Consider the following 20420-nt stretch of genomic DNA (forward strand, 5'->3'; position numbering starts at 1 on the left):
CCCAAACTGCTAGGATTACAGGCGTGAGCCACCAAGCCCGGCCTAAAAATGTATCCTTTATAAGAATGTAACAACAAGAATATAAAAAGCAGAATATTAAAATACCAAAAATGACTATTACTAGAGAAATATTTTTATTTATTTATTTATTTTTGAGAAGAAGTTTCGCTCTTTTTGCCCAGGCTGAAGTGCAATGGGGTGATCTCGGCTCGCTGCAACCTCTGCCTCCTAGGTTCAAGCCATTCTCCTGCCTCAGCCCTGTGAGTAGCTGGGATTACAGGCACCCGCCACCACGCCCGGATAATTTTTATATTTTTGGTAGAGACGGAGTTTCACCATGTTGGCCAGGCTGGTCTCGAACTCCTGACCTCAGGTGATCCAACCACCTCGGCTTCCCAAAGCGCTGGGATTACATTCCCAAAGCACTGGGATTACAGGCGTAAGCCACCGTGCCCAGCCTTTTACTAGAGAAATATAAACATCATCAGCATAGTACTACCTTAGTAAAAATACTGAGTAATAGTTAAAAGGTAAAAGCTGTAACAGCTAGAGAGCCATCCCAGGTAGGTCAAGCAAAAAAGCGCAGAATAACAAATCCAGGATGATACCACGCCCCCTCTGCAAACACTACAGCATTTCTATGGAAACAGATGGGTTTATAAAAGCAAAGAAACAGACTTGGAATGACATGCTCCCAGAGCATGATCCCAGTTAACTCTGAAGAGTATGCAGAGAAGGAAAGGACTGGAAGGCTCAAACTTAGGCTTAACTGTTAAGTTCTAATTTTTCCAAAGGTACACACTACTATGTATAATTAAAAAAAATTGTTTTTCAATGTTTGAATCAACGAACTGTGCCAGGCATGTTACTAAAAGCACTTTATTATCTAATTTAATCCTTACAACTTTGAGTTTAGCTGCAACACACAAAACCAACCTGTTGCATAAGCTAGTGCTTTTACTCACTATACTGTACTGTTTTTGAAAAACTGTTTGTGGCCGGGCGTGGTGGCTCACGCCTGTAATCTCAACACTTTGGGAAGCTGAGGCAGGCGGATCACCTGAGGTCAGGAGTTCAAGACCAGCCTGGCCAACATGGCAATACCCCATCTCCACTAAAAATACAAAAACTAGCTGGGCATGGTGGTGCATGCCTGTAATCCCAGCTACTTGGGAGGCTGAGGCATGAGAATCACTTGAACCCAGGAGGTGGAGATTGTAGTGAACCAAGATCGTGCCACTGCACTCTAGCCTGGGTAACAGAGAGAGACTCCGTTTTCAAAAAAAAAAAAGGAAAGAAAACCTGTTTGCATTTACAGATCTTAATAGGAAATTCCATAGAAACAAATATCCTATGAAGAAAGACTGATCATTAAAATTATAAAGATCAACCACATTTATGAATACAACCAGGAAAATACAGCACCAACCAGAAAGTGTAAAATCCTTCATTTGACAGTTAAACATTTTTGTGAAAAAAATATTTCCCAGTTAAGAAATTTAAATGCAAATTTTTAACTAAAAGAAATTTAAAATAATCACCCCAGTGATGAGATTGTAGGAAAATCTACATGCATAATACTTAATTTAGAATGTCCACCAGACATTAAGAGTTATTAACATAACTCTATACCACCTCATTCTGAAGAAACAGTTCACAGAAGCAAAGGATTTCTATATATGAAAATATTGGCTGGGCGTGGTGGCTCATACCTGTAATCCCAGTACTCTGGGAGGGCGAGGTGGGCGGATTGCCTGAGCTCAAGACCAGCCTGGGAAACATGGGAAGACCCTGACTCCACTAAAAATACAAAAAATTAGCCGGGCATGGTGCCACACACCCATAGTCCCAGCTACTCAGGGAGGCTGAGGCATGAAAATCGTTTGAACCCCGTAGGCGGAGATTACATTGAACTGAGATCAAACCACTGCACTCCAGCCTAGGCAACAGAGCGAGACTCTGTCTCAAAAAAAAGAACAGAAAATATTGAATACATTATTACATCAAAAATACAACTCTAGAAATAAACTCTTTCCCTTATACATTTAGAGACTATGACAGTATCATACTCAGTATGTTTAAAAGTATAGAAGTTTACAATGCAAACTGCAAAGGCTATTTAAAATAAGGAGGCCAGGCATGGTGGCTCACGCCTGTAATCCCAGCACTTTGGGAGGCCAAGGTGGGTGGATTACCTGAGGTCAGGAGTTCGAGACCAGCCTGGCCAACATGGTGAAACCCCACCTCTACTAAAAATACAAAAAAATTACCTGAGCATGGTGGTGGGCACCTGTAATGCTAGCTACTCGGGAGGCTGAGGCAGAAGAATTCTTTGAACCCAGGAGGCGGAGGTTGCAGTGAGCTGAGATCATGCCACTGCACTCCAGCCTGGACAACAAGAGCAAAACTCCATCTCAAAAAAATAATAATAATAAATAAGGACACATTTATAAAATGTTAACATAAAATGGCAGAAAATGAACGATGCACACTATGAAAAGAATATGCCTTTAGATATTCAAAAATTAAGATAACTGTGCTAAGACAGTAGGGTAAGAAGTTTTCATCTTGTGAATACTCATTAATGTTACTGCTAGATTGTCTCCAATTTTAAAACAGAAGAGGGACTCATGCAAAGTAGTTCAGTTTAGATAACTGAGTCTTCTTTTAGAGGTTCTATTTTCCAACTGTTTTTCACTTCTTTGAAACTTCTTTGCTTTCTAAGAAAAATAAACTGTAAATCAAAATTGGAAAAAATATATACGAAGGAGGTAGTTAGCCTAAATACATGAAATGCTTAAAGGAAAATAAATTGTATACATGAAAAAATCCTCACTTTGTCATAAATCATTCCAAAGTAATTTTAGTATATATACTACGCTTCAATTAAAAGGTAAAAACAAAGTCATTTCAATACATGAGCCTTACCCGGTTTTGATCATTGTCACTGTGATGGGCAAAATCTTCGTCTGACTCCTTTATGGGGAAGAAAAGGCTTTGTTGTTAAATGGGCTTTACTGAGAAGCACAGAAATGATTGCACGTCTAAGTCTCTGGGGCAGGCTGAATCTATGTCAAGTGGAGAAAAAGCTCTGACACTCAGTCTCTTTGTACTGACTACTGGTCACCTTAAGTATCAAGGTGCAGATAAGCTGGGTAGCTGGCAGTATTGTGAAGGGTTGCTCCAGTTAACATGTAATTTCTGTGGTTCACTTAAATGCCTCTTACAATTTGTTCACATCACCCGCACTTTCAACTCTTGCCTTTGGATTTAAAGTAAGAGTTGCACATTTAACTAACTAAATCACTGAAAGTCAGTTTGTGTTATTTTACATTTTGGACTATACTGTCTCTATTTCCTCTCATTAGGATAACTACTTCATTAGGCCCAAGAAGGGAACATCAATAGTTGCTATGAGCAACTATTGATGAAGTGCCACATCGGTGGCTAAAAGCAAGGGATTCCGCTAATGAGCACCGCTTTTGTTATAGGAAAGTTACTTAAGAAAAGCTCATTTCCTGCTGTCAGGTTTTTCTTTGGAGGACTGGAAGAAAGGCAGGGGAGGGAGAGTGCAGAAAGGGGGACCAACCAGAAGAGAAAAGCACACACACAACACTGTCTCCTTTCGGAAATCTCATACTCGAGGACTCTCCTGCAACATGGCTGTGTCCTTTGCAATAACGAATATCCCATCTAAAGAACAACTACAGATTCAACTGTAGTCAAGGCCCACAGACTCAAACTCTAGACAAGGGAATGAAATTATGCTCTGTGGATATGAAGGCGCTAGCGGCAGCAGCAAAATAGAATGTTAAGTGGTGGCTTTCAGTATATCCTGCTCTAGGTTTTATAGTTTACAAAAGTTCTAAATGTAGATTTTTTTCCTTAGAATTATTCAAAGACAGAATATACCCAAAGACTATATCCCAGGCAGAGATTCCACCAAAACATCTAAGCTGCCCTTCTCAAAAATATATTGGGTGAAAGAGACATTTGGTGGCAAGATGGGAGAGAGGATAATAGTGAAAGAGATTAAAACAGCTTTCCCTATCATTGTACATAAGGCAAAAAGGAAATCTAACCCTTGGGAAAAAAAAAAACTCAGAATGTGGCTTCTATCACTGTCAAAAGCTTTATGGAAGCAGATTACGAATTCACAGTTATGCTATTTACTTAGCCTGCTAGGCCCATCTTAAGCTTGCTGCCCACCGTGACCTGGTCATACCAAACAGCCCTTACCTCCTCTTCTTTCTCTTCCTCAGTGTCCACAATACTGCCACGATCACTGCCTACAGAGCCTTCTGTTGAGAAGAGAGATAAGGGTCACCACACCAATATTCACAAGAAAATGTCCTTAGCTCAAAATCACAAACCACCATACAACAGCATCACAGAGATCTTGATAAAACCATCTATACCCACTTACTGGAATTGAAAGTGTCATTATGGTGAGGAATTACATATTTATATAGTCTTGAAGTATCTCTCCCGCCAAAAATTATTCATTACAAATAAAAAAAAAAACTTGCTTGTACTCTTTAAAGATGTCAAGGTCATAAAAAGCAAAGAAAGGCTGAGAAATGGCATCAGATTAAAAGATAACTGAAGATTTGACAACCAAATGTGGTGGCTGGTCCTGGATTGAGTCCTGGACCAGAGAACAAAAGAGAGAGACTGTAAAGGGTGTCACTGGGACAAACGGCAAAATGTGAACATAGCAGCAGATTGGATAACACCCTTATGTCCAGGAAAATATCCTGGCTTTGTAATTCTACTGTGATTATACAAGAGATATCCTTGTTCTTAGAAAACACACACACCTGAGGTCAGGCGTTCGAGACCAACCTGCCCCACATGGTAAAACACCATCTCTACTAAAAATACAAAAATTAGCCAGGCGTGGCGGTGGGCACCTGTAATCCCAGCTACTCAAGAGGCTGAGGTAGGAGAATTGCTTGAACCCAGGAGGCGGAGGTTGCATGAACCCAGGAGGCGGAGGTTGCAGTGAGCCGAGATCGCGTCATTGCATTCCAGCCTGGGTGACCAGAGAGAAACTCTGGCTCAAAAAAATAAAAAAAAAAGAAAGAAAGAAAAAGAGCCGGGCACAGTGGCTCATGCTTGTAATCCCAGCACTTTGGGAGGCCGAGGCGGGCGGATCATGAGGTCAGGAATTCGAGACCAGCCTGGACAATATGGTGAAAGCCTGTCTCTACTAAAAATACAAAAATTGGCCAGGCGTGGTGGTGCACGCCTGTGGTCCCAGCTACTCAGGAGGCTGAGGCAGAAAAATCGCTTAAATCCAGGAGGCGGAGCTTGCAGTGAGCTAAGATCGCACCACTGCACTCCAGCCTGGGCAACAGAGCGAGACTCTGTCTCAAAAAAAGAAAAAGAAAAAGAAAAGAAAAAAAGAAAACACACAGAGAAACATTTAGAAGTAACAGGGCATGAGCATGATGTCTCCCAAATAGGTTCAAGACAAAATATTATGTATATGTAGAGAACAATAAAACAAATGTGGTGAAATGTTAACTGGTAAACCCAGGAGAAGGGTATATGAGAGTTCTTTGAACTATTCTTGAAACTTTAATGTAAAATTTGAAATTATTTTAAAATAAAAAAGAAATGTTAAGGAACAAAATTATTTGGTGAAGAAAAGTACCTTCACTGGACAGCTCTCCAAGACCTACATCTTCTTGTTCCATGAACAGCTTTGACCCAATGAGATATGGTAAAGGACGATCAATGTATAGATCCTGTACATCACGAAAGGAATAAGCTGTCAAACATTTCAGTTGAAAACAAACTTACATGGGCCACCTGATGGCCTGTTCCATCTGACTATCCCAAACAAGCTACATAACGAAGGTGGAGAATAAGAAACACAGCAGGACTAAAAGTTAAAAAAAAAAAATTCTTTTTTTCACTGATTTTTTTAAAAGTCAAATCCTAGGTAAAGATGTCAAGGTAAGGCCGAGCACTATGGGTCATGCCTGTAATCCTAGCACTTTGGGAAGCCAAGGCGGGTGGATCACTTGAGGTCAGGAGTTTGAGACCAGCCTGACCAACATGGTGAAACCCCGTCTCTACTAAAAGTACAAAAAAATTAGCGGGACATGGTGGCGGGCAACTGTCATCCTAGCTACTCGGGAGGCTGAGGCAGGAGAATCACTTGAACCCAGGAAACAGGGTTGCAGTGAGCTGAGATTGCACTACTGCACTCCAGCCTGGGCAATAAGAGCGAAACTCCATCTCAAAAAAAAAAAAAAAAAAAAAAAAAAAAAGGTGCCAAAGTAAAGCTGTATCACACAGAATCTCCCTCCCCAAGGGCCTAATTAACAAAATTTAACAAAAATGGCAAAAGCCTACCAAAAGTTTATCAGCAGCAAGCAAACAGGGAAAAGGGTACAACCTCCTAGTATAAGGTCCAAGAAGAAGAGGACCAAGGAAAGAAACTGAACATTCTGGTGAGCTGTCCTCTAAAAAGCAGTACTAATGAGACATAATATATATATATTTTTTAATATAAAAATAGATTAGGCCGGGCACAGTGGCTCATGCCTGTAATCCCAACACTTTGGGAGGCTGAGGCAGGTGGATTACTTGAGGTCAGGAGTTTGAGACCAGCCTGGCCAACGTGGTGAAACCCAGTATCTACCGAAAATACAAAAAATTAGCCGGGTGTGGTGGCGCATACCTGTAATCCCATTTACTCAGGAGACTAAGACAGGAGAATCTCTTGAACCCAGGAGGCGGAGGTTGCAGTGAGCCCAACATCACATCACTGCACTCCAGCCTGGGCAACAAGAGCGAAACTCCGTCTCAAAAAAGATAAATAAATAAATTTTAAAAAAAAGATTATAACTCAATAAACAGAAGAACAATACCCCCTAGTGGTTCCACACTGTCGAATTTCGAAAAGTGAAGTTGGTAAAATAAGACCAGATGAGAAAACAGAGTGAGGTGCAGGAGACTGTGGCCCCAACAGCACATGCTGGAGATCTGCCCATGTCAGCCGTCTACTCCTGTCAGTCCCACACCACACACACACATTAAAAATTTAGGGTCGGTTGGTTGCATTGGCTCCCACCTGTAATCCCAGCACTTTTGGGAGGCCGAGGCGGGTGGATCTCTTGAGGTCAGGAGTTCAAGACCAGCCTACTCCCCATGGTGAAACCCCGTCCCTACTAAAAAACACAAAAATTAGCCGGGTGTCATGTTACATGCCTGTAATCCCAGCTACTTGGAAGGCTGAGGCAGGAGAATCGCTTGAACCCAGGAGACAGAAGCTGCAGTGAGCCGAGATTGCGCCACTCCAGCCTGGGCAACAAGAGTGAAACTCTGTCTCAAAAAAAAAAAAAAAATAGGGTCAAGAAAGTGCTCCACCCTCGCACAGCCTCCTACTTCCACTGCTGAAGGAAATGCTGCCCTGTCCCCTGTGAGGCATTGCCCTTTGGCAATGATATCTCTTCCTTGTCAAAGGACTCTGGGGCAGGGGAGAATAATTGTGATGTTTCACACAACAACAGAAAGATTGGGAAGGTTAATGTAAAGGTTCAACGAGATCACAGCAACCAATGGAGCATAAGGCAAAGACAGGTGAATTTGGACTAATTCTCACTGACTCAGAAGACATCCCCAAATCCTCCTACAAAAGAAAAGTGTACCTCCACAACTTTCTCTGCAAGGGGAAAAAAAAAGAAAGTGCTGTGTGTCTTGGAAGTATCAAGTGTGGTCCAGGCAATACATTTCCCAGAGGCCACTGCTGACTTTTAAAGGCATACAGTGAAAATCCAAGCAGCAAGTATACCAGTCAGTGCCAAATGATCTGCCTCAATTTGGTGTGACTCAGCAAAGCTCAAACTGGAAGAGAAATCTGCAGCTACAGAATGACTAGAAGAGTTTGGTTCAGGCTGGGTGCGGTGGCTCATGTCTGTAATCCAAGCACTTTGGGAGGCCAAGGCAGGCGGATCTCCTGAGGTCGGGAGTTCGAGACCAGCCTGGCCAACATGGTGACACCCTGTCTATACTAAAAACACAAAAATTAGCTGGGTGTGGTGGTGGGCGCCTGTAATCCCAGCTACTCAGGAGGCTGGGGCAGGAGAATCACTTGAACCCGGGAGGCAGAGGTTGCAGTGAGCCAAGATCACGCCACGCACTCCAGCCTGGAGGACAGAGTGAAACTCCGTCTCAAAAAAACAAAAAAAAAGAGTTTGGTTCTGTGGCATGTTTTAATTCGGAAGGCCTTGTGTGTCACAAGGCCTCTTTCTATAAATCACTGTGGTAACTTTCTGTGTTCACTACCGAGAGACTCTGTGTCACCCCAGTTGTCTCTTTGAACAATGTGGGAGAAAACTGTCAAGCAACCAACACTCACTAGGCTATGAGGAAGCCTGGACATGAATGCTCACAGCAGCTTCATTTGTATTTAATAATTGCCCAAACCGGAAACAATCCAAATGCCTTTCAGTTCTTCTGCAGTCTTCCTTAGCCCAAGCTACATAATTTCAGGTTCCCAACACTCTCTGTTTCTTTTGAGCCTCCCCACCCTTCAAACCCCAATTCAAATATCATCTTTGCCCCAAAGTTCCAGCTGGAAGTCAATTCTCTCTCAGGGCATTTACAATGGTTACTCGTATGAATGTCTCCTCTCTTCCACCAGACTGCAACACACACCTCGAGAGTAGAGGCCATGCTCTGCATCTTTGCACCCCCAACTTGACATGTTGCCTTGCACCTCACAAGTACTCCATCAGTGCTCAGGTAAAGCGAGTCTTTCTGGTGGAGTCAATGTTAGACTACTAAGTGACATACTCACTTCCCAGAGGTTAAGTCCATGACTTACTAATCGTGTGCCCAATTAAAGTAGCCCAAACATAATAGTTGTGCAATAAATATTTAAGTTGAATGTCTTCACCTTTGGTTCAAGGATCAGTTCCACCCGCCCATTAGCATCATCTTCCTCAGAGTCTGAGTTTCCTGCTTTGATATCAAGTTGCTCAAAGGCACTGTCCAATACTTGTAAGCCATAGTTCACAGCCTCCTGGACTTTAGGAATGAGATCTACTTCTTTCTGCTCTCGAGTCTTCTCCTACAAAATAAATACCACGCAGTATGGGTCTCCAATATATCGATACTGCCCCAAGAGAATACTGTGAATGTTCTCTAAAGCCTAGCCTCAAGCTCCAAAAAAATTTATTTAAAAATGTTAACAAAGTCAAATTCTGCTGAATGCCTTGACACAGACTTTGGAGTAAGACTGCAAGTTTTAAATCCCAAGTTTGCCCCTTTCTGGACATGCATCAAACTACCTAAGGTTCCAGAGCTCAAGGGTCATCGTCTACAAAAGCAGAGGTACAACTACTGTGTGGAGAAGTATCCCAACAATGAATGCACGCCGTTTCCCCACTGCTGGAGGGCCTAGACTCTCAGACTCACTATGACTATCCCACGAGCCCTGGTTATCCCTTGGGTAATTTTAGGTGTTAAGACTTACACGGAAGGTCACAGAGGTCTCATTTTTCAATTACAGTTTAAAGAGACAAAAAAAAAAATACTGGACAATTACAATTATTTTATAAATCTGTTCTACATCAAAAGGGGTCATTTTCATCTTGGTCTATTCTGTGTATACCCTACAACAATGCCGCACTCAAGAAAAAAGGTTTGTTCGTATCACCAACAGGCTGAGAATCTCCCTCAGGTGTCTTCTTCCTGCGACAGCAGCTCTCAATGGCAGTCCCCGCAGACACAAGTGGGCCATTGTGAGACATACCAAAAAATATTTAGTGTCATTTCCCTCTCTCACAAATATTCTAGAAGGAACCAAACCACACAGTGTTGTTCTGAGGGCCAAAGGCAAAAAAAACCATATGAATATTTTAGTCTTTTATCTCAAGTACTGAAGTCTTTCTAACTGAACTTTTTTGTCTTGGTTGTGTATTTTTCTATTTGGATATGCTTGATTCTGAGTTAAATAGCTAATATTGTACTGAGTTTGTGAAAATGTGTATGAAATATATAGCGGTTTTTTAAAATAGTACACTAAATATCTATCACCTTCAAATTAAACCCTGAATTGGTATAACCAGATACTACTGCACTTAAATGGCTAGCAAATCCTTGCGTTCTATTAAAAATAAAATAACTTGCTGGGCACAGTAGCTCACACCTGTAATCCTAGCACTTTGGGAGGCCAAGGCTGGCGGATCACTTGAGGTCAGGAGTTTGAGACGAGCCTGGCCAACATGGCGAAACCCCGTCTCTACAATAAATACAAAAAAATTAGCCAGGCATGGTGGCACATGCCTGTAGTCCCAGCTACTCGGGAAGCTGAGCCAGGAGAATCACTTGCACCCAGGAGGCAGAGGTTGCAGTGAGCCGATATCGTGCCACTGCACTCCAGCCTGGGCGACAGAGTGAGACTCTGTCTCAAAATAAAAAAATTTTTTTAAGTAAAAAATAAAATAACTTCTTTTTTTAAATGCTGGCAACAGGCAGAACTATAGCTGGTTTCAAATACCCTTTTCCTAGTCTAACAGCTTCATCTGTTACAAGTAATAATTGCTGACAAAGCGCCAACCTTTACAGGTGATCCATATTTTCTGAATAAATGAGAACAAATTCAAAGCTACTCCAATAATAAACTTATTCACAGTCCATGTGCCTTCCCGAGTGGAAGAAAAAGAAATCTCTGCTGGAGTGCTAAGAAGTCAGTGTGACCCAGAACCTCTTAGCTATGTTTTGGGCTCTGGTGTGAGATCTCAGGAAGAAGGCTGGTCCATCTGTAACTCAGGAAGCCACAGGAAAAAAATGGCCTCTGGGACCCTCCAAATCTGTAATATGTACTATCTGGCCCTTTACAAAAGAAGTTTGCTGACTTCTACTCTATTCTTATACCAGAATTCAAGGATTTGATCTCTGTATTAGTTAATACACTACATTTCAGAAACAAAGGAAAGAATACCCTCTTGGGCTGCTGTCAGGAGCAGTCCCTCCCTTTCCCACCCCCGCCCACCACCCCCCAGCTCCCACATAACACATCGATCTCCATCACACTTCTCAAAGTCAGAAACTCAGCTGAAGAGTGATTTCATACAAGTACCTGCTCTGTTTTTTCTGCCTCAGCCTTAAGTACTGGCTCCTCCACTTCTTCATCGTATACACGCTAAATATGGAAGCAAACTCAGTGTTAAAAGGTCAACACGTCATTGGAAATAAATCACAATATAAGAATTAAACACACAGTAACTAAGGACAAAGATGGGGAAGGAAATGGTTATTCAGCAAAGGGCTGAGACCACTACCAGTGGGTGTCCGTGACAGTGGGTCATGGACAAATAGCAAAGAATAGTCCATTCACAAAAAAAAAAAAAAAAAAAAATTTTAAATACAAATGACTAGGAAACATGATGAAACTTTAACCTTGTTGTAAACCAAGAGTTGCAAAAACAGTAAGATATCAGTTTTCACACCTTTTCATTTACCCTAATAAGGTTGATGGGCAATGATACAGTATTCTCACCCCAGGTTATGGAGAGTGTCAACTGGTGTAATTTATTAACTAGGAAACTAGAACTTCAGGATTTTGAAAAAGGAAAATGGTAAAGGCAAAACTTATTTTCATTCAGTTGCTTAAAATGGCTGATAAATTTATGTTATCCCATTTGTATGAAAGCAGAGAGAAAAATCTACCACTGACTTGCCAGAAAGGCTGGGCACTTGACTGACCCTGACAGCATGGGTAGGCAAGACTCTCTTTTCCAGAAAAGACCCACTGCTCTGCCAAATCACTGTGATTCTTGGTTTTTAAAATCATTTTTATGTTTTAAAAACGACCAAAGTACAACATGCTTGTTATAAAAAGTCAATAAAGGCCAGGTGCAGTGGCTCACGCCTGTCAGCCCAGCACTCTCTGAGACCGAGGCAAGGGGATCACTTGAGCTCAGGAGTTCAAGACCAGCCTGGGTATCATAGTGAGACCTCATCTCTACAAAAAATACAAAAATTAGCCAGGTATGGTGGTGTGCACCTGTAATTCCAGCTACTTGTGGGGCTGAGTCAGGAGGAACTCTTGAGCTTGGGAGGTAAAGGCTGCAGTGAGCCCTGATCACACCACTGCACTCCAGCTTGGGTGACAAAGTGAGACCCTATCTCAAAAATAAAATGAAATGAAATTAAAATTGTTTAAAAAGAAAGAAATAAGAAGTCAATATAAATGAACTGATGAAAATCTTCTGGCATTAGACAGTGGCCGTGATTATAAAACTTTGAGTACGCTAAAAACCACCAAACTCTATACTTTTTAAAGGAGTGAATTTTATGGTATGTGAATTCTATCTCAATTTTTAAAATTTTAAGTCAATATAAAGGCACATGTAAAAGAGATGTATTTTAAAATAGTTCCCTCCCTATCCCTAACCTGATCCTTGGAATACCCAATTTAAGCCTGGTGTGTATGCTCGTTTCCTGAGGCTCTGAACACAAATATAAGCAAACACGTGCATATATTTAGAGCTCTCCTATCCTTCCTGCTTATTTATTTATTTATTTAGAGACAGAGTCTAGCTCTGTCACCCAGGCTGGAGTGCAGTGGCAGGATCTTGGCTCACTGCAACCTCCACCTCCCAGGCTCAAATGATTCTCTTGCCTCAGCCTCCCGAGTAGTTGGGATTACAGGCGTGCACCACCACGCCCAGCTAATTTGTTTTTGCCCTTTTTTTTTTTTTTTTTTTGAGATGGAGTCTCACTCTGTTGCCAAGGCTGGAGTGCAGTGGTGCGATCTCAGCTCACTGCAAGCTCTGCCTCCTGGGTTCATGCCATTCTCCTGCCTCAGCCTCCCAAGTAGCTGGGACTACAGGTGCCTGCCACCATGCCCGGCTAATTATTTTTGTATTTTTAGTAGAGATGGGGTTTCACCATATTAACCAGGATGGTCTCGATCTGACCTCGTGCTCCACCCACCTCGGCCTCCCAAAGTGCTGGGATTACAGATGTGAGCCACTGTGCCAGGCCTGCATTTTTTTTTAGTAGAGATGGGGTTTCACCATGTTGGCCAGGCTGGTCTCAAACTCCTTGACCTCAAGTGATCCGTCGGCCTTGGCCTCCCAAAGTGCTGGGATTACAGGTGTGAGCCATTGTGCCCAGCTGAAACCGATTATTTATTTATTATTTTTATTTATTTATATAACTAGAGAGGGATTTTACCTAAAGAGGCAATAAATAAATCTTAGTCATTCCCAGATTCTATGCACAAATGTGTAAATTCCCTGTCACTAGCAGCGTACTCAAGTGCCCCTTACCCAAACCTCTGCCAGCAATGGCTCCTGTCCACCCATCTTTAAGTATCTGCCAATCTGATCAAACAATGTTGTTTTTAAACGATCATATCCTCTGACCCAAAATTCTACTTCTTGAAATTTAGCTCCAATGAAAATTATCATAAATGCAAACATCAGAATATTCACGGTATCATGATTTCCAGCAGAAAGTCACAAATACCAAATTTATAATTCTATGCAATTCCAATCAAACGCTAATAAAATATTCTGTGGCACAATACAGTAAGATAATCCTGCTGGGGGCAGTGGCTCACGCCTGTAATCCCAGCACTTTAGGAGGCTCATGCCTGATAATCCCAGCACTTTGGGAGGCTCATGCCTGTAACCCCAGCACTTTGGGATCACCTGCGGTCAGGAGTTTGAGACCAGCCTGGCCCACATGGCAAAACCCCATCTTTACTAGAAATATAAAAATTAGCTTGATGTGGTGGCCGGTGCCTGTAATCCCAGCTACTCAGGAGGCTGAGGCAGGAGAATCGCTTAAACTTGGGAGGCAGAGGTTGCAGTGAGCCGAGATTGCACAATTGCACTCCAGCCTGGGCAACAAGACTGAAACTCTATCTCAAAAAAAATAAATAAATAAGTAAAGATAATCCTCAAATTGACACAGAAAAGTAAAAAGCCAAAGATTGATAACCATGACAATTCTGAATAAAAAGAGATTATGGGGACTTGCCCTAATAAGACATTAGAAATCTGCAGTATTTAAGATTATGATACTGGCAGACAGCAGAGAAACAAAACAAACAGCAGAGGGCAGAAACAGACCCACAATTCCATGGAGTCCTGATTTTATTTTCACATAAACACACACAAACATTCATATATAATAGTCAATGAAGAAAAGAACAACTACACAATAAAGCTTATCTATAAGGGATAAAAATGAAATCCCTCTCTAGGTAAAAAGAATAAAAAGTTGACCAGGCATGGTGGCAAACACCTGTGGTCCCAGCCAGCTATTCGGGAGGCTGAGGTGGGAGGATGGCTTGAGCCCAGGAGTCTGAGGCTGCAGTGAGCTGTTTGCACCACTGAACTCCAGCCTGGGCAACAGAGGGAGATCCTGTCTCAAAAACAAAAAAAGAATAAAAAGGCAGAGATACCAAGGAATCCCCACCCAAAATGATTAGAGTTAAGGACAAATATGGGAGGTAGGCACCTTTGAAGCAAATGTGGCAAAATATGAAACCACTGATGCTAGGTGCTACATTTTCTTAACACTTGTGGTTTCTCTCTGAACTTTTCTATTTATTTATGAAACATTTATGAAATTTATGAAACATTTCATAAATAACATTTAATATTGGAAGATTATTAAATAAATTATGATACGGTTTAAGAACAAAAAAATTAAATTCACAAAAGTCTCAAAGATGGGTTAAATAAGTTCACATTAAGAAAAAAAGTAGGCTGCAAATGTAAATACACACACACACACACACACACACACACACACACACACACACAGAGTCATCTAGAAAAGGTTAAAGTTAAAAAACAAGAAGAAAAAAATACACTGAAAAGTTCAATGGTTGGTTAATTTGGGGTAGCTGATTTTTTGTAGGTTCAATTATTTATTTATTTATTTATTTTTTTTTTTTTTTTTTTTTTTTTTTTTTGAGACAGAGTCTCTCTCTGTCACCCTGGCTGAAGTGCAGTGGCGGAATCTCAGCTCACTGCAAGCTCCACCTCCCGGGTTCACGCCCTTCTCCTGCCTCAGCCTCCCAAGTAGCTGGGATTACAGGCACCTGCCACCATGCCTGCCTAATTTTTTTGTATTTTTTAGTAAAGACAGAGCTTCACCGTGTTAGCCAGGATGGTCTCAATCTCCTGACCTCATGATCCGCCCACCTCGGCCTCCCAAAGTGCTACAGGCGTGAGCCACCACACCCGGCCTACTGTAGGTTCAATTCTTTTAAGCCTGACGTCTACATGGGAAATGGACTTAGAATATATGTGCTAAACGTTGAGAGGCTCCCCTCAAGCTGAGGAAATTTCACACAATTTTTCTTTTTCTTACTTTTCCTAATTGCTCTATAAAGATGAGGGATTACTCTGGTAATTTTCAAAGTCAGGACCCCAAAAAGGTTAAGTAAATCTCAAAAGTGAGACTTTAAGACCTGGCAGCTACCATGGTTACCTATCAGCAGCCTGCAGCTAGAAAGCCAAACATGACATCTAAGAAACCTAAACCCATGGGACCTAAAGCCCATGGGATCTTTTCAGGGTGAGCAGGACTATGCATCCTCAAGTACTTCATATCCAGCAGATAACCAATGCTAACTTCTTTCATCCTCACCTGCTAAACTCACAGCTTCATGTGTTTTGTGATCAATTTACAGTCAGATAGCTATACCCAGGACTGTTAAATATCTTTGGTATTGCTCCTCATCTGGGGAGACAGGGTAAAAGGGGAAAGTGGGGAACTGGGGAAAAAGGGACCAGGGCTGCAGAGTAACAGATTATACACAGCCCTGGTCCCCTTTCATTTATGCGTACTCTCATTCATTCAAATATTCACTGGGTCCCTAAATATCAGGCTTGTGCTGGACCCCTCAAATATATTTGTTGTTAAAAATATGGGGCTTGATTTAGCGGGAGGGTCCAACTCATCGAATCCCATTAATAATTGTAAAATTACAATTATAAGAAGTCTACTAAAGAATGTGATGCTTCAAGTGCTTTTATCCAGGGGGTCTGCCTAGTGCAGAGGGTCCAAGAGGAAGTAATATAATTGAGCAGAGACCTAGAAGACAGACAGATGTCAATCACAGGGTAGAGGCATAGGAAGCAATGTAAGCAAAGGCCCCGTAGCAGCAGAGCATATGGCATCTCCAAGGAATGAGAAGGCTGGAGTATCAAAAGCAAGGGGCATTATGTAAAATAAAGCAGGTCTGGGGGTGAGGGAAAAACCTGTGCAGGAAATCATATGTCAATAAGGCTTTTGGGCTTTACCTCCCTCTCTCTAATTGCTGAGTACTTGACAGTTTCAGCAACTCCATCTGTTTCTTCAATAGAAAAGTAGAAAAGGAGGGAAAAATGACCGAAATTCAGCTTTTATAAATCAACAGGAAGATGATCTGGAAAATTAACCCATTTATGCCTACTGTCCCATTATTGGAACACTAAATTTGTGGGAGTTATGTATAGCCTACTGCTCAAGGTCATTGCCAAGGTCTGGCTTTTCACAAAAAAAAATTCTAACCTTGGGCATAAACAGGTTAATTTGTTTCATTGTGGAATTTTTTTTTTAATTTTACAAAGCTAAGATTTTGAAACAATTGACTTTAAAAAGAAAAAATCCTCCCTCACCAGTTCATTTAACAAACTAAAGTCATTAACTATGGCACTTGGTATTTCAGGATCCAATTCCTAAATTAACAGATAATTAAGCCTTTAGAATTGTGTTGCCTTCTAATTAGACACTAGAACACTGGCCAATGTTAATTAGTATTTCTTCTCCCTCCGAGTCCCCTCTTGAGCCTTTACTAATGGTACTAATTTCTCTTGCCCTAGAAAGTCCTGACTGTTCTCGCCCTAGAAAGTCCGGATTGTTTCACTAACTTTATAATATAGTTTGCAACTTTGTGGCTGCCTCTGAGGCTGATTAATAAAACCCAGAAACCTATCTGACTTTGAATGTTTCTGATAAATTACCATGAAACCAAATGGCACCATAATTCAAGCTGGAATTGTAATACCTAAGTACTGATGTCAGGGTTTGAAAATAAAACATTAAAAAGCCAGATCGCCGGGTATGGTGGCTCACACCTGTAATCCCAGCACTTTGGGAGGCCAAGGCGGGTGGATCACGAGGTCAGGAGATCGAGATCATCCTGGCTAACTCGGTGAAACCCCATCTCTTCTAAAAATACAAAAAATTAGCCAGGCGTGGTGGCACGCGCCTGTAGTCCCAGTTACTTGGAAGGCTGAGGCAGGAGAATGGTGTGAACGCGGGAGGCGGAGCTTGCAGTGAGCGGAGATCGCGCCACTGCACTCCAGCCTAGGTGACAGAGCGAGACTCCATCTCAAAAAAAAAAAGAAACTTCCCAAATCCTTTGGGACTCTGGTGCTGCAGCACTGACTGCAAAGAAGTGCTGACTACCTGATCCAGCAAGAAAAGTACAGAATGAAAAGAACAGGAGTGCTTAAAAGGACACCAAATTAATCTTGATGAAAACATTATGGGGCTGTGCACACCAGAGAAGTTGAGTCTAGAGTCCCTGACTTTTCCAGTGAGATAGTCAGGACCAAGCATGGACATTCTGTGTAAACAATCAGAAAACTACTGATTTTACTTGAATGCTTTTTTTTTTTTTTTTTTGAGACGGAGTTTCGCTCTTGTTGCCCAGGCTGGAGTACAACGGCAGGATCTCGGCTCACCGCAACCTCCGCCTCCCAGGTTCATGCGATTCTCCTGCCTCAGCCTTCCCAAGTAGCTGGAATTACAGGCATGCGCCACCATGCCCGGCTAATTTTGTATTTTTTTAGTAGAGACAGGGTTTCTCCATGTTGGTCAGGCTGGTCTCCAACTTCCAACCTCAGGTGATCCACCCGCCTCGGCCTTCCAAAGTGCTGGGATTACAGGCGTGAGCCACCACGCCCGGCCGAATACTTGTTATTTTTCAAACTCATAAGTACTCCTTTGCTGTTAAAGGAAATAACTGGCAAAGAGATCTCTAACACCTTTATTAATATCTTTATTTTACACATAGCTCTCCAAAAAAACACAGGAAGTGGCATTTAACTCGAGCTACTAAAAAATGCACAAACATGCTGCACAAGTTGACTACGTGGCATTCTCTTAACTATCCTAAATCTTGGGCTTTTTTTATAATTTTGTGATTCTGAAAATTTTATTACTTTATATCTAACAATCTCAGGAGACAGCTTACTTTAATAATCCTTTTTCCACAAATGAATGCTGATATTCAGAAAGTTGGGACACCCTATGAGAAACACAGGTCTGTTACCTAAACTTCCTCTCCATCCTCATCTCTTAAGTCTCCACTCTGCTCCAGCCACACTTACCTCCTTTGTATGCTGGAATTATACTATTTGCCAAGGGAGAGGCTCTATCTAATTTACCTATGTATTCCTACCATCTAGAAGGAACAGTAAATAGACAAAAATCACACATAGGTTTAAGCTCAGTAATCTGTTTACAGTTGATTCCATATTGTAAGTTCAGCCATCATAAACTTTAGTTGAGAATATTGCAAGCAGACATATATATCCCCTGAATATAATTTATCAGAACATAATGACCCCAATCAACAACTGAAACCATATGCTGGTGTCCAGAGGGTCTAACCAGGTAAACAGCTGTCCTTACAGATCACGCCACAACAAAGGTAGTGTGAGTGCCACACAATTCAGCACAATTGCTGACTACTCTCAAAACTGACAAAAGATGGAAGCACCGAAGTATAAGAAAATTTTATCATTAGACTTTTTTAGAGGTTTGGAAAAAAGGACTTAAAACTTTACAAATAAAAAAGAGACGTTAATCCCAGAGAAAAAAGCTACAATTACCAAGAACCACACTTCCACCAAAATTTAGGAGGGAACCTAACAGTAAGTTATTTAAAATTACAATATCTCCTACTCCCAAAAAAGGAATTATAATATAACTAAATAACTCACATTCTCAATGAACTGGGTATTAGAGAGCATAAGGAAGTCATTGAAGACATTATGCAGGCGACAATCTGTGGCTTTGGTTTCCCGAATTAGTCCGTCCACTTGTTTCTTGATTTCATGGGTCCTAGAGATAGTTTGCTGTGAGAATTCCTGTAGAAACTGTAGTAGCTATTTTAAAAAATAAACATACAGTAGTATCAATGTTACATGTATCTATTCTGCATGTCACATCAAAAAAGAACCCATTTCCTTTCACCTTTGAGTGTTAGAATGTGAAAGAAATGCTTTTTTTTTTTTTTTTTCGAGACGGAGTTTCACTCTGTTGCCTGGGCCGGAGTACAGTAGCGCCATCTCGGCTCACTGCACCTCTCGCGTTCAAGCGATTCTCCTGCCTCAGCCTCCAGAGTAACTGGAATTACAGGCGCCCGCCACAACGCCCAACTAACTTTGTGTATTTTTAGTAGAGACAGGATTTCACCATATTGGCCAGGCTGGTCTCAAACTCCTGACCTCGTGATTCGCCCACCTCGGCCTCCCAAAGTGCTAGGATTACAGGTGTGAGCCACCGTGCCCGGCCGGAATGCTGGTTTTGACAAGTGCTAAAACCAAGTGACATTGGAAAACACTAAGAAAGCTCATCAAAAGAGTGGCAGTGAGCTAATGGACACCTATCTCGTTTCTGGAAAAATTTAAAATCCCTTTTTGGCACTGGGTGTGGTGGCTCACGCTTGTAATCCCAGCACTTTGTGAGGCTGAGGCGGGGTTATCGCTAGAGTCCAGGAGTTGCAGACCAGTCTGGGCAACATAGCAAGACCCCCATCTCTACTAAAATTAAATAAATAAACAAATCAGACAGGTGTGGTGGACGCCTATAGTCCCAGCTACTCAGGAGGCTGAGGTGAGAGGATCATCTGAACCCCAGAGGATTCTGTGAGCCAAGATCGAGCCACTTGCACTCCAGCCTGGGCGGCAGGGCAAAACCCTGTCTCCTTTTAAAAGTCCTCTTTGGTTGTCAATCTACAGAGATCACAGACCAAGGGTGAGCTAATCAACCACCACTCTTATTCAAAAAATCCTATTCATTTGGGACGCGAACAGTTCTGAGCTTTTTGGGCCCCCGATTTGAAGAATCCCATTAAAGGATATCCACATACTGGCTTGTCTCCCACCCCATTTAGTCCAGGTCCCAAAAGGAATCGCCTCCCTAGTGCCCAAGCAATCCCTCAGTGCGGCGGAAACGGATCTCCCCTCCGGATGGAGCTGAGCGCACTGCCAGAAACCCCATGAAGGGAACGTCGCGTCTGGGCCACGGTCAGGGTCTGCCCCTCTCCCTGGTGGCCGGGGACTGCCAGGGTGGCATTCTCGGGGGCTAAACGGGGCGTGTGTTCCTAAGTGGGCAGGCAACGGGACGTGCCAGGTGCAGGGCCAGTCGCGGCCCGG

The 20420-nt window shown here is 42.1% G+C and overlaps 1 protein-coding gene across 20 annotated transcripts in view; it reads right to left on the minus strand.

Annotated features, from left to right (window-relative positions):
• WASHC2 (WASH complex subunit 2C) overlaps positions 1-20420 on the minus strand; it is a 63944-nt gene that overhangs the window by 43113 nt on the left and 411 nt on the right. For 15 of the 20 annotated variants that reach the window (XM_063727055.1, XM_063727062.1, XM_063727059.1 and 12 more), the window contains 6 exon segments: positions 18984-19148; positions 11102-11164; positions 8915-9088; positions 5660-5753; positions 4240-4301; positions 2929-2976 (listed from right to left, as the gene is read on the minus strand). In XM_063727055.1, coding sequence (XP_063583125.1) covers positions 2929-2976; positions 4240-4301; positions 5660-5753; positions 8915-9088; positions 11102-11164; positions 18984-19148 — 606 coding nt within the window. 20 annotated transcript variants of the gene reach the window in all.

This window comes from Pongo abelii, chromosome 8 (genome assembly GCF_028885655.2).
Source record: "Pongo abelii isolate AG06213 chromosome 8, NHGRI_mPonAbe1-v2.0_pri, whole genome shotgun sequence".
NCBI lineage: Eukaryota > Metazoa > Chordata > Mammalia > Primates > Hominidae > Pongo > Pongo abelii.